Source organism: Rhipicephalus microplus, chromosome X, assembly GCF_043290135.1.
Source record: "Rhipicephalus microplus isolate Deutch F79 chromosome X, USDA_Rmic, whole genome shotgun sequence".
NCBI classification, from domain to species: domain Eukaryota; kingdom Metazoa; phylum Arthropoda; class Arachnida; order Ixodida; family Ixodidae; genus Rhipicephalus; species Rhipicephalus microplus.
Window position 1 is genome coordinate 206,967,154 of NC_134710.1, and position 12,643 is coordinate 206,979,796.

At 46.0% G+C, this 12,643-nt stretch overlaps 1 protein-coding gene across 1 annotated transcript in view; it reads right to left on the minus strand.

The window, feature by feature from the left end:
• Positions 1–11,504, minus strand: part of raskol (Ras GTPase-activating protein raskol) — a 188,093-nt gene extending 176,589 nt beyond the window's left edge. Inside the window, exon 1 of the mRNA XM_037435912.2 lies at positions 11,300–11,504. Within this exon, the coding sequence (XP_037291809.2) occupies positions 11,300–11,366 (67 nt within the window). The 5' untranslated portion in view covers positions 11,367–11,504. The remainder of the gene's footprint in view (positions 1–11,299) is intronic.
• Between the last annotated feature and the right edge of the window lie 1,139 nt (positions 11,505–12,643).

The following is a 12,643-nucleotide window of genomic DNA, read 5'->3' on the forward strand; positions in this document are numbered from 1 at the left end:
GTGTCCTGATCAAAATGCCCAAGAACAGATGCTGCTTGCATTTGCTGCCGTAACTCTGCGGAAGCTGTTTCTTGCTCTGTGCTCCAGGCAAATGGTACGTCAACTTGAGTGAGTCACGTGAGCAGTTCGGCTATCGCCGACAAGTGTGTAATGAATCGGCGATAATAAGCACACAAGCCGAGGAAACATGGCACTGCCTTTTTTGTCTGACGAAACAGGGAAGGCAGTGACTGCTGCAGTTTTTTCTGGATCAGGCTCCGCACTCCCGACATGTCTAAGAAATTTCAGCTCATCATAGCTGAAATAGCACTTCTGGGGTTTCAGCGTGAGTTCGGCAGAACAAATAGCTTTGAGAACGATTCTTATGCACTTCAAATGTTCTTCAAAACTCTTAGTGATGGATATGACCGCATCGTCTAGGTGTACAAGGCAGCCATGCCACTTCAAGCCAGCGAGAACGTTATCCATCATCCGCTGGAATGTTGCTGGAGCCAAACAGAGGCCATAAGGAAGAAAACCGAATTAAGTCCATCAGGAGTTACAAATGATGTCTTCTCTCGGTCGCGCTCATTGACTTCTATCTGCCAATAGCCACTCTTCAAATTGATCGATAAAAAATACTTCCTCTGTCACAGCCTGTCGAGAGAATCGTCAACCCATGAAAGCGGGTAAACGTACTTCTTCGTGACACTATTTAGCTTCGTGTAATTAATATAAAATCGCAGCGTTCCGTCTTTCTTCTTCACTAAAACAACTGGCGAGGACCACGGGCTGCTGGACAATCGAATGACCCCGTCGTCAATCATTTTCTTTACTTGCGTCTCTATGGCCTTGCGTTCTTTAGCCGAAACATGCTAAAGTTGCTAGTAGATTAGCAAACATCATCATCAATAATAATTCGGTACTTTGTGAGGGGTGTTTGACCAACTCTTGATGAAGAGGCGAAGCAAGATTGAAATTCTTTCAAAAGAGTGTGAAGTCCGGCCTTCTCGTCCGAAAGCTCCGAATTGACATCGATGTGGTCTAGAAACTTGTCTCCGTCAATCATTTTCTCGGATGCAAAGCACTCCGTGACATCCGCTACAGGGTTTTCAAAGGCCACGGTGGTGCCGCAGAAAAAATGTCGGTGCTCAAAGTTGAAATTTGTGATGAGTATCTGTGACCGTTCGTCACACACGCACAATCCTTCGCACTGAGCACACACACCTTGAAGCAGCAAAAGGAATATGTTGCTCTCGACGACCGGTCTTCACAAGTGACTTCTACGATGATGATGATGAGTAGTTTTTAGTGGCGCAAGGGCCAATTGATGGCCAAAGAGCACCATTTCAATTGACTACAGATATGAACAATGATATGGTGCGTGGCTGTAAAGGGGCCTTAAAATTCCTCGCTCTAACAAGGGTTAAAACATTAAAGTAATAAAATCATGACAGTGGCGGGACATATGTGTAGTGATAGCGGATGGCAAAATGTCATGATAATAAAACCATGATGAAGATGTAGTCACCGCAGCCACGACCACTCTATAGAGGTCGTGCTACGGATGACCTCGAAATATCGGGTGAAAGCTTTGCACATCTTTTAAAAACGTGAAAAGTGTTTGCAGTTTAAAAAGCGGATCTCTACCGATGAGCATCCCAGGGTGTAGAGGGAGCTGCTGTCAGTAGGGCAGTAAAAAGTGCTTTTTTCTTAGAGCATCTAGCTCATTGCACTGGACGAGAATGTGGAGAACCGTAAGGGGCTCTCCACATCTCTCACAATATGGTGGATCACCAGTAGACAGAAGAAATGAATGTGTAGAATGTGTATGTCCTGTTCTAAGCCTTGTTAGTATTACTTCTGTGTGTCGTGATTTTGATAGTGGCGGCCAATAACCTAGTTGCGGCTTAATAGCATGGAGTTTATTATCTGTGTGTTTATCCCACATGCTCTGCCAATACCCCCTGAGCTTTCGTTTTATAAAAGGTTTTAAGTCAAGTGCAGGGACTGGTGTTGATGCATTGGCAGTAGTGACATTGGCGCAAGCAGCCAGATTGTCGGCCAAAACGTTCCCTTGTATTTCACGGTGCCCTGGAACCCAGCAGACAACGACATGCTGTTTTGATGTGTAGAGTGTGCACAAAAGTGAGTAAAGTGACACCAGCACGGGGTTCTTGTGTTTTTTAGGAGTTTTCAGGGCTTTGACCACGCTTAGGGAATCTGTGTATATTACCGCCTTTTGTAATTTTATCTGTTTAATGTGTTTTACGACCGCCAGTATTGCGTAAGCTTCTCCTGTGAAAATGCTTGCATTAGGATGAAGAACGCCGGCCTCGGAAAAGGATTGGCCTACCGCTGCATATGACACAGAAGTGTTCGACTTTGACGCATCAGTAAAGAACTCAGGGCATGTGTATTTATGTTGTAGTTCTAAAAAGTATGTATGTATGTGTGCAAGTGGTGCGTGCTTTGTGACATCAACAAAAGAAACATCACAGTCTATAAGCTGCCACTGCCACGGTGGCAGATATGTTGCAGGAGCCATCAAACTGTGTTCAAGAGGCACACCTGTTTCTTCGACCAGGCTCCTTACACGCAGCGCGTAGGGCTGCCTAAACGAAGGACGGTTCTCGAACAAGCCAGAACAAGACAAATCATTAATTGTGAAATGGGAAGGGTGTTTCTTGTCTGCCTTAACTTTCAAAAAGTACAAAAAGGACAGGGAACATCTTTGTAGGTGGAGCGACCATTCATTCGAATCCACGTACAGGCTCTCCACAGGGCTGGTGCGGAAAGCACCCGTAGAGAGGCAAATGCCTATATGATGGACAGGGTCAAGAATTTTCAAGGCTGATGGTGTTGCCGACTGATAGATTATAGCACCATAATCTAGGCGTGTGCGTACGAGGCTTTTATATAAGTTAATTAAACATTTCCTGTCACTATCCCATGTAGTGCGTGACAACACTTTCAAAATTTTCATTGTTTTTAAGCACCTGTCCCTTAAATAATTGATGTGTGGGATGAAGGTTAGCTTAGTGTCTAATATGAGACCAAGAAACTTGTGCTCGGTCTTCACTGACAGAGGTTGACCATGCAGGTCAATGTCGGGGCCAGGATGGAGGCCCCTCTTTCGGCTGAACAAGACACAAGTGCTCTTTTGCGCGTTGAGTATAAAACCATTCTCGTTTGCCCATTGAGATACCTTGTTCAACCCTAGTTAACCTTGACGTTGGGACATTGAGATGTTGCACGATTTGTAACCAATCTGCATATCATCGACATATATGCAGTAAAAAATATTTCGTGGGAGAGACAGGTGCAAGGAATTCATTTTAACTATGAAAAGGGTGCAGCTCAATACACCTCCTTGTGGCACTCCTGTTTCTTGGACAAATACTCGAGATAAGACAGTGCCAACTTGGACACGGAATGTACGGTTGGACAGGTAGCTTTCTATAACTGTCAGCATTCTACCCCGCAGACATAAATGTGATAGGTCTCGCAATATGCCGAAGCGCCATGTAGTGTCATATGCCTTTTCCATATCGAGGAACACAGAAAGAAAAAATTGCTTATGAACAAAAGCGTCGCGAATTTGTGCTTCGATACGGACAAGGTGGTCAGTGGTGGACCGAGCCTCTCGAAACCCACACTGGTATGGGTCAAGTAGGCCACTAATTTCAAGGAAGTGCATAAGGCGCCTGTTAATCATTTTTTCAAAGACTTTGCAAATACAGCTGGTTAATGCTATTGGCCTGTAGCTGGAAACTGAGGCCGGGTCCTTGCCTTGTTTTAGAATTGGGATAATGGTAGCTTCCTTCCAGGCTGAGGGTAGCTCGCCAGAAGACCATATCACATTATACAGAGAGAGGAGAGCTTTCTGGGTTTCAGTGGGCAGGTGTGTTAACATCTCATATGCCACACGGTCTGGGCCTGGGGCAGATTTATTGCAGCAGGCAAGTGAGGCCTGCAGTTCAGCCAAACAGAAAGGTTCGTTGTATGCCTCATGTGTTCTGGGCTTGCGCTCTAATCTCTGTTTTTCTATTGCGGCTTTGTATCGTCGGAACGCTTCACTATAGTGTGTTGAGCTGGAGACCTGTTCAAAGTGCGCTCCGAGAGTGTTTGCCTGGTCTTCCAAACTCTCCCCTTGTGTGTTCACTAGAGGAAGCGAATGTGCTCCTTGTCCTGCCACTTTACCAACCATGCTCCAGACTCTCGACTCATCTGTGTTTGAGTTAATGCCCGATACAAATTTGTGCCAACTTTCTCTTCTCGCCTGTCGGCGCATCCTCCTTGCTTGCGACTTGATGTTCTTAAAGTTTACAAGATTCTCGGCTGTGGGCGAGTCTCTAAGCAACCCCCATGCCTTATTTTGTTTTTTTCAAGCATCACGGCACTTATTATTCCACCATGGGACTCGTCGTTTGCTTGACGGTCCACATGTTTGGGGAATACATTTTGTTGCTGCATCAACCAAGAAAGCTGTAAAGTAGCATACAGCATCCTCTATGCTCAATGCCGCCATGTCAGTCCAAGATAATAAAGTCACTTTTTGAAACTTTTCCCAATCGGCTTTGTCGGTGAGCCATTTGGGAACTTGTGCAGGACATGTATTTGTTATTGATTTGCTGATAATGATAGGAAAATGGTCACTACCATATGGATCGTTAATGACTTCCCATTTAAGTAGAGGCAGGAGTGATGGGGATATTATGCTGAGGTCTATTGCTGAGTACGTATTGTTAGCGATGTTGTAATATGTTGGCTCTTTCCGTTTCAGCAGGCACGCACCGGAAGAAAAAAGAAGCTGTTCAATCAGGCGACCTCGAGCATCGTTGCGAGATTCACCCCCCAGATTGCTATGTGCATTGAAATCTTCCAGGAGAATATAAGGTTCTGGAAGTTCCTCTATGATGGACTCGAATTCATGCTTTTCAAGACGGTGTTGTGGAGGTATGTAGAGAGAGCAGATGGTGACGAGCTTATTCAAAAGAACTGCTCGAACAGCCACCGCCTGAAGGGATGTTTGTAGTGTTAGGTATGTGCATGCAATCCCTTGATTGACTATAATGGCAACACCACCGGATGGCACAATGGCATCATTCCGGTCTTTCCGAAAGATAACATAGTGACGTAAAAAGTTGGTGTGTTTAGGTTTCAGATGTGTCTCTTGTACGCACAGCACCTTAGGTGTATGTTTGTGTAAAAGTTCCTGGATATCGTCGAGGTTTCTCAACAGTCCTCTGACGTTCCCCTGTAGTATTTGTGTCATTTTAATGTAGTGTGGTGCTGTGTATAGAGAGGTGTTGCGTTAGTTTACAGGGCCTTTTGAGGGCCCTGTGATTCGAGGTTTTTCTTTTTTGGCACGCTCCAAGGAGTTGCGCCTATCCTTCGGCGTCTGAGGCGCCGGAGGAGTGGGACTTGTATCCATCACCTCTTGTGAGGTGGTGGATGGTGCCTGCTGGGCAGGCACATTCACTGAACTTTCGGACCTAACTGCGCCTGCAGTGGTCCGAGGTTCAGCAGACACTGGGGTCTGCCGGCCCTGTTTGTCAGGTGGCGGAGCAGTACAGGCTGCTCCAGCCGGGGGCGCTGGCGGCACGACCGCGGCTACACACTGTGTGACATTCGCCGGTGCCGAGGCATGTGGCGCGGCGCCCCGGCGCGTCACATCTGCAAAGGAGGGATAAGATGGGTTGTGTATTGCGAAACGTTGGCATGCTTCTTGGAATGTGAGATTGAATTTAACCTTAAGTTCTACTATTTGTTTCTCTTTTTTCCATGCGGGGCATGATCGTGAGTAGGCAGCGTGATCTCCTTCACAGTTCGAACAATGAGCTGTTTCTGAGGTGCAGTTGTCCGATATGTGTTGAATAAATGCGCACTTTGCACAAGTGGCACGCCCTCTGGAACTCTGCGATCCATGACCGAAACGTTGGCACTTGAAACATCGACGAGGGTTGGGAATGTATGGTCTTACACGAAGCTTACAATAGCCGGTTTCGACTGATTCTGGTAGGTCACTTGTTCCGAAGGTAATTATTACGTGTTTTGTAGGGGTCAGTTTGTTGTTGTGCCTTATTGTTATTCGTTGGACTTTGACCACGTTCTGGTCCTGCTAACCTTCGAGCAGCTCACTTTCAAAAAGCTCAGTAAGATCATCATCAGAAACTATGCCATGGACAGTGTTCATGGACCTGTGTGGGCCCACCGAAACAGGGGTTTCCCCAAAGGCCACAAGCTTAGACAGCTTTTCATACTGAGCTTTGTCACGAACCTCCAGAAGAAGCTCACCACTTCCCATCTTTGTCACTTTATAACCTGGGCCTATTGCTTCTGTGAGAGTTTTGGAAACGAGGAAAGGTGAAATGGCTCGGACTGTCTTTTTTTCGTTTTGACTGTGGATTACATGGTACTTTGGGAATGTCGGCTTTGGTGTGTTAGGCAGGAAAGTATCTTCGGTGCGCCACCTTTTTAGGGAGCGATCAGGAAGGGGGGGATAAGCTTTTGCCATAAAATACAATAAAGTTCGGCGGCGATGGTGGCCACCCACCACCGAGCCCAACAAGGGGACGCTACAAGGTTGACTAGTGAACACTTGGAGACGCCAGCCATGCATCGCCGCTATAACCGAATATAACTACCCAAGGTTGGATAACTACACAGGGTTAACCCTGGCCGCCAGAAAATTCTGAAGTAAACGGAAAAGAGAAGATAACAGGACCGATAAAAAGTGAGAGATAAAGACGAAGATGTAGGAAGAGAGAGATAGGAAAAGGCGACTGCCGATTTCCCCTGGGTGGGTCAGCCCAGGGGTGCCGTCTACGTGAAGCCGGGGCCAAAGGGGTGTGTTGCCTCTGCCAGGGGGCCTTAAAGGTCCAATCACCCAGCATTGGCTCAACCCCCAGGATCCCCTTTTCCTCGGACATGGCAAAGCCACGCACGGCTAGGCGTGGGAGGGAGTCAAAACTCCCCCGTTAGCTAGGGTCCGTGGTGTCGCTACACACCAAATGCCTACTTGCGCAGGCACCCCTGCGGGGAAGTGACTTCTACGAAACCAGTCGCTTGGGGAGGCAGCGTCATGCTTTCGTCAGCCACACGCAGCGCAGGTCTGCGACGGCTATCCGCGTCTTGATCTGCTGCGCGTTGCATCGAGAAAGGCACCTTTCGCTCGCAGAGATTTATTATTGTGCCGTTCTTTCTAGGGAACTCCATACTGAGGATGATCTGACGAGAACAGTCGCGTAGTATAGGCAAGTGACCACAAATGTCGACTCGCATATTTTGACTTTTGCGGTACCTACGACCCAATGGAGTAAGAACGTGGCCTCCAGTCATGTGAATACATGTCCCATTCCAAGGTGTCATGGCTTTCTTAAGACAGGTTACTCATTTCCTGCTAATAATAGAATAATTTGCACCTGTGTCCACCAATGCTCTGACTTAAAGACCGTCTATCAAATCGGGAATGTCGAGTGAGACTCTGTCGCTGAGTTCAGACGTAGAATCCGGCATTTCTCTTGCACTGCACTCAGACGTCAATTCAATGTCTGCAGCGTTTCGTGCAAGTGGTGGAAGGTCTTCCACACTTTAAGTCCCAGCGACCTCGCCCCCGAAGGTCGTCGTTCTCAGTTTTCCCGCCAAGGGCTTGGGGAGCGTCCCCATGCCGTCGTACCGAAATGTGGCCCAATGACTGCGGGTCGCCATGAAGATGGTGACCGCGATAGACGCCGTGAGAAAGGTAGACGTTGCTGCGCGAGATAGTCCTCAATTTCTCTTGGCCTCTGACCAACTTGGTGACAACGCAAATCAATAGAGAAGCCGCGCAGTCCAAGCTGTCGGTACAGGCATTCGCAGTAGATGTGACCGGATTCACCGCAGTGGTAGTAGAGGGGTTTTCTATCCGTCCTACACCAGATATCGAACTTCTGCATAGGAGCACGATGACCGTTGAAGTTCAAACCAGCATGTGTTGATTGAATCACAACTGGCGACACCGTCTGGATCGAGACTGCAAGGCTAGAGACCGATATGAAAGTGCGGAAGGCTTCGGTGTACGTACGGTTCCCAACATCAGTGGACTGAGGAGATGGTTCTAGAGGGGTAGCCATCGGTTGACATCGACAATTGTGCAGCACCTGCTGGACCTCGTCCCGGATAATACTGGTGATGGAGCTTACCTTCAGCTGTCTCGCCCCATATAGCTTCGCTATTTCCTCGTCGACGATCGAGTGAACAATTTCGCCAATCCATTCGACGCTGTTGCTTCTAAAAGTGGCGGAAAATTCAAGAGATGATGCAGTATTCACGTGCCGATCGAATAGGACAGACCGTTGATGAAGTACCTTCTCTATCGTAGTGGCTTCAGTCAAAAACTGTGCTACACTCTTCGGAGGACTCCACACTAGACCAGCAAAAAGCTGCTCCTTCACGCCTCACATAAGATAGCGCAGCTTTTTTTTTTCTTCTGGCGTTGCCGGGTCTGCTCGCATGAAAAGCCATATCATGTCCTCCACATACATAGTGATGGTCTCATTAGGCATTTGGATGCGTGAGTGCAATGCATGCTCAGCACATTCGTGGCGGTCAGGGCACCTGTAGGACTCCAAGAGGCGATGCTCGAACTAGCACCAGGATGTCAAGATATCACCACTGTTCAGGAACCACGTACGAGTCCCATCCTTTGAGCAGGCGCAGACGTCGCGGAGTTCGGCAGCTTCGTCCCAGTAGTTGATCGCTGCGACATGTTCCAATTTGCTCAGCCAGTCGTCCACATCCTCAAACAGCTCTTCGTGAAAGGGGCTAGGCATCTGCAGGTACTGGACAGTGCAATAGATTGGTATAGACGACGTAGGAGTTTCTATGGTGCCTTGATGTGAAGTCATAGTCGCTCTGTCGATAAGCTCTTCCGGTGTCTCTGGTGGTTGGCCTTGTTTGCAGCGGCTTGCCTTGTGAAATGGCATGTTCACGGGCACAGGGCTTGTGTTCAGACTCCTGGGCGGGCTCTTGTGCATGAGGCATGTCGTGAGTCATCGTACCTAGCGGCTTCACCAATCTCATCAAGCTCAAGGCTCATTGAGCTAGGCGAAGAAGCGGCTCAGTCCGAACTTCTTCGTCCTCTTCCACACGTAGTTTTTCCTATGCGAAACCATGTGGCAATATACAGATTACTTGAAGATACGGTCATTACTTATGCAATGAGTTGCTATTTGAGATTACCTAGAGGAAGAGAGCTAAACTAACAAATCAGAATAGTTCCTGCACGTATAGACATTGCAAGTATCCTGAAATTCTGCTTGGGTTAAAACAACAAAGCTCCACTTGGAATGACCAAAATAGCCAAGTAAGCCCTTCACCCATATATGTTCTGCCTTAAGATTTACTAGTTCATATTGTTTGCTACTGTTCTTGGCTTTCATAACTGTAGTCAATAAAAAACTTGAAAAAAATAATAATAAGATTAGCTTCGCTTGCAGCTATTGCCATCCCATGGAAGGAGAATTTGCATAGATGCTCTAACCAAATATCTCATTTTTGTGATGTCAAGTACGTCTGCATGTAACAAAGCCAAATTTAGCACTTGAAAATTTCTTTTTGTGCCAGTGGTTTTGGATTGAAATCTTGAATGTCATGACAAATTTATATTATATCAGTATTTAGCCCAAAGCGATATTTTAGTGAGAAAAGACAAAATTTTACTTTCCAATATGCCTAGTATTTACATTGTTAGAGAGGAAACACTTGCACTTCAAACCAAAACTGGCATGTACGAATCTCTTACAAAAGTGACAGACAGGTGCACCACAGTTATACAGGTGGAGCTTATATGTTTATTTATTCTTAGTTATAACTAACTGTACAATTGTGTAATCCATGATTCAACCTAAACAAAAGCGACTCAAATGACATTTTTCAAAAACTGTAATTGAGCTCACACAAGTCAGGGTAAAGTGGAGATTATTGGGAAAGGCCTTCATCGTTCAGTAGACGTAAAACATATAACAAGGTTATATGATGAGCCCAACTGCGATTCGATATTTATACAGCGATTGTCTCCAATTTGAAGCTTGTGAAGAGATGCTAATGGTGATCAAGCTGTTCAATCGTGATAATGATAAATTATTACAAAAAAAAAATGATGTAGTATATATATGAAGAAACAGTGGTCTTGCCATGGCTACAAGAAGCTATGAGTTTCTAAGCCTGAAAGGCTTGTCCAGCCCAAGGTTTTCACATGTTATATTCTTTGTTTTCTGGGTGGTACAGTCTACCCTGTTCGCCGCAGACTTGACACAACACTCTGTATAAAAGAAAAAGCACATTTCTGATGAAGTACACAAATATGCTTTGTTGTTAACACACATCCTAAATGAATAAAAAAAAATTTTAAATTTGCGCTTAGCAGAGTTTATGTGTATGTATTTTACCAGGTATGCAAAGTCGCAGTGTAGCATCTTGGTTGTCATATAAAATGGCATTAAGCGAGTTTTCTAATTAGAGTAAAAAAAAGGAACGTGCAGAGGAATTAGCAGAACGATAAGAACGGGGATGAGCAAAGGAATATGTTGCATAACAAATAATTATACAAGAAATAATTTGCGCTCTTACACCGGCAATCGATTCCGTGTTAATATGCGCTCCATTACTGTAATCACACTTGCCAGGAAGACTTCACATAAAATGAAAGGCGCGAATAATAATTACTGGCACAGAGCACTAAATTTCAGCAAGGCGTTGCCTCTTGCACCACTGCAAGCACAAGCGAAAACAAAGTATTTTGGACCGCACGTCAACCCAACTATTTTGAGCAGCAATATTCTCCAAACAGGGCGCGGCTGCAGGATAACCGAAAATGTGCGCAAACACAAGAACAGAAAAAGAAAAAGATGAACACATACGAACAAAAAACGTTCGTTCGCACGGCGGAAGGGAGCCAGTAAATTCAATGATCTTCCCAATTTAAACGCGATGATATCGCCTTTAGAGCGTCCCGCAAAACGGAACACGAATGACCCCCTAAATGCCTGTGCATCTGGAGACAAAACGTCCATGTCCACTTTCTCATATCGATCTTTCTGCATGCACTGCTCATTCACATCTGGCTACGGCTTTTTTCCTTATTTTTTTTTTTTTCACTTTTTTTCTTCCGACACATCTGGGCGCGTTCGCGGAAGGAACAAGTTTACTAAGCTAGATGCACGAGGGAGAGTCTGAGTTCCCAGGACGCGCTCATTTCCTCGAGAATTGAGATAAGCGGCGCAGCGCGGGCATTCACAAACACGCAAGCTTATTTGAACGGCTGCAGTATACACACCGCAAACGTAAAGCCATCCTTCAAGGCGGCCCTGAAGCTCGCGGCTGTTCACTGATGAGTCCTGCATGCTCCCACAAGGGCGATCGCGCGGCTGTTCAATCTGTACGCTTGCTGGCGATACACTTCGTCCCGGTCGTTCTCATCGTGCACAGAGCCACTTGGTCTGAAGGGTAAAGTAACGCAGCCGGCGAACTGAATCGCTGCCGGGATCAGCTGCTTCTTACGCCAACCAACAACCGTTACAAGAAACGACGACCACACGCGACGACAACTTGGCCAGAGCTAAAGAAACTGACAGTACGATGAAAGAGGAGCACATAGACAGATAGATGACCTAAATAACCATAGTGTTTCGTGCGAGTCCGAGAACCCAGAGGAAGAAGCAGCGCTGCATTCGCTCATCCAAAGTACAGTATACTAGAAGCGGGCAGTAGAGTGAACGAGGCGGCCGCGCCGCATCTCGGCTGATTCTTCGGCGGCTGACAGTAGTGGCGGCGCTGTAGTTCCATAGTACTGAAGATCGCGAGAGCGTCTGCTTTGGAAGCGCGCGCGCCCGAGCCTGTGAAAGCGCGTAATTGCTCGTTTTCAGCGCGTTTAATGCGTTTTTTGGCCTTTATCAGCGGACGAACCTGCTACACGCCATCATGCACGAGTAAATATGCAGGCACGCCGAAATTGCGTCGATACATTCACTGTTTCAAGAGCCTGCCGACCTAGAAAAAAAAAAATGTCAATCGAAATTTGCACGGATCCGCCTAGCTCCTTACTCAATCAGCGCTTTGAGCTACGCTACATCATAAGTGGCTACTGACAACCTACAAAGAGAGAAGTATCAAGACTACGATTTAATCATGAGCTCGTTTTCTCAGCAGTCTCTACGAAATCCAGAGCACAATGTTCCTCATATGAGCCTATATGCGCTCGATTGTTTCACGAGAAACACGAGTGTAAGTAACGTTGTCACAACATTAATTGTTGACGACTCTTTTTTATCATGCCAGTTTTGTGGAAGATAATAATTATTGCTTTCCGAAAGGCTTATTACAAATTAAAATTATTAAAAACAACACTCAAACATATTAAAAAGTGCCAATTGTATATATAGCCCGTCTGTTAATCTGCGTAAATTCATTGTAACCAGTTCTCATTTTGTATCGACAGATTAAATTCTGCTGCTTTCCAAATATTCTATTGTCGTAACGACATTACAAGCGAGCAAGTTTATGACGATGTTTTGTATTATAAGCGTAGTTCTATTAATAGGCGTCAAAAGTGTAGGCAGGCAGTGGTGCATCTTGTTTTGAGAAATTTACCTTCCTTGTAAATGTGCACAGTAAACACACA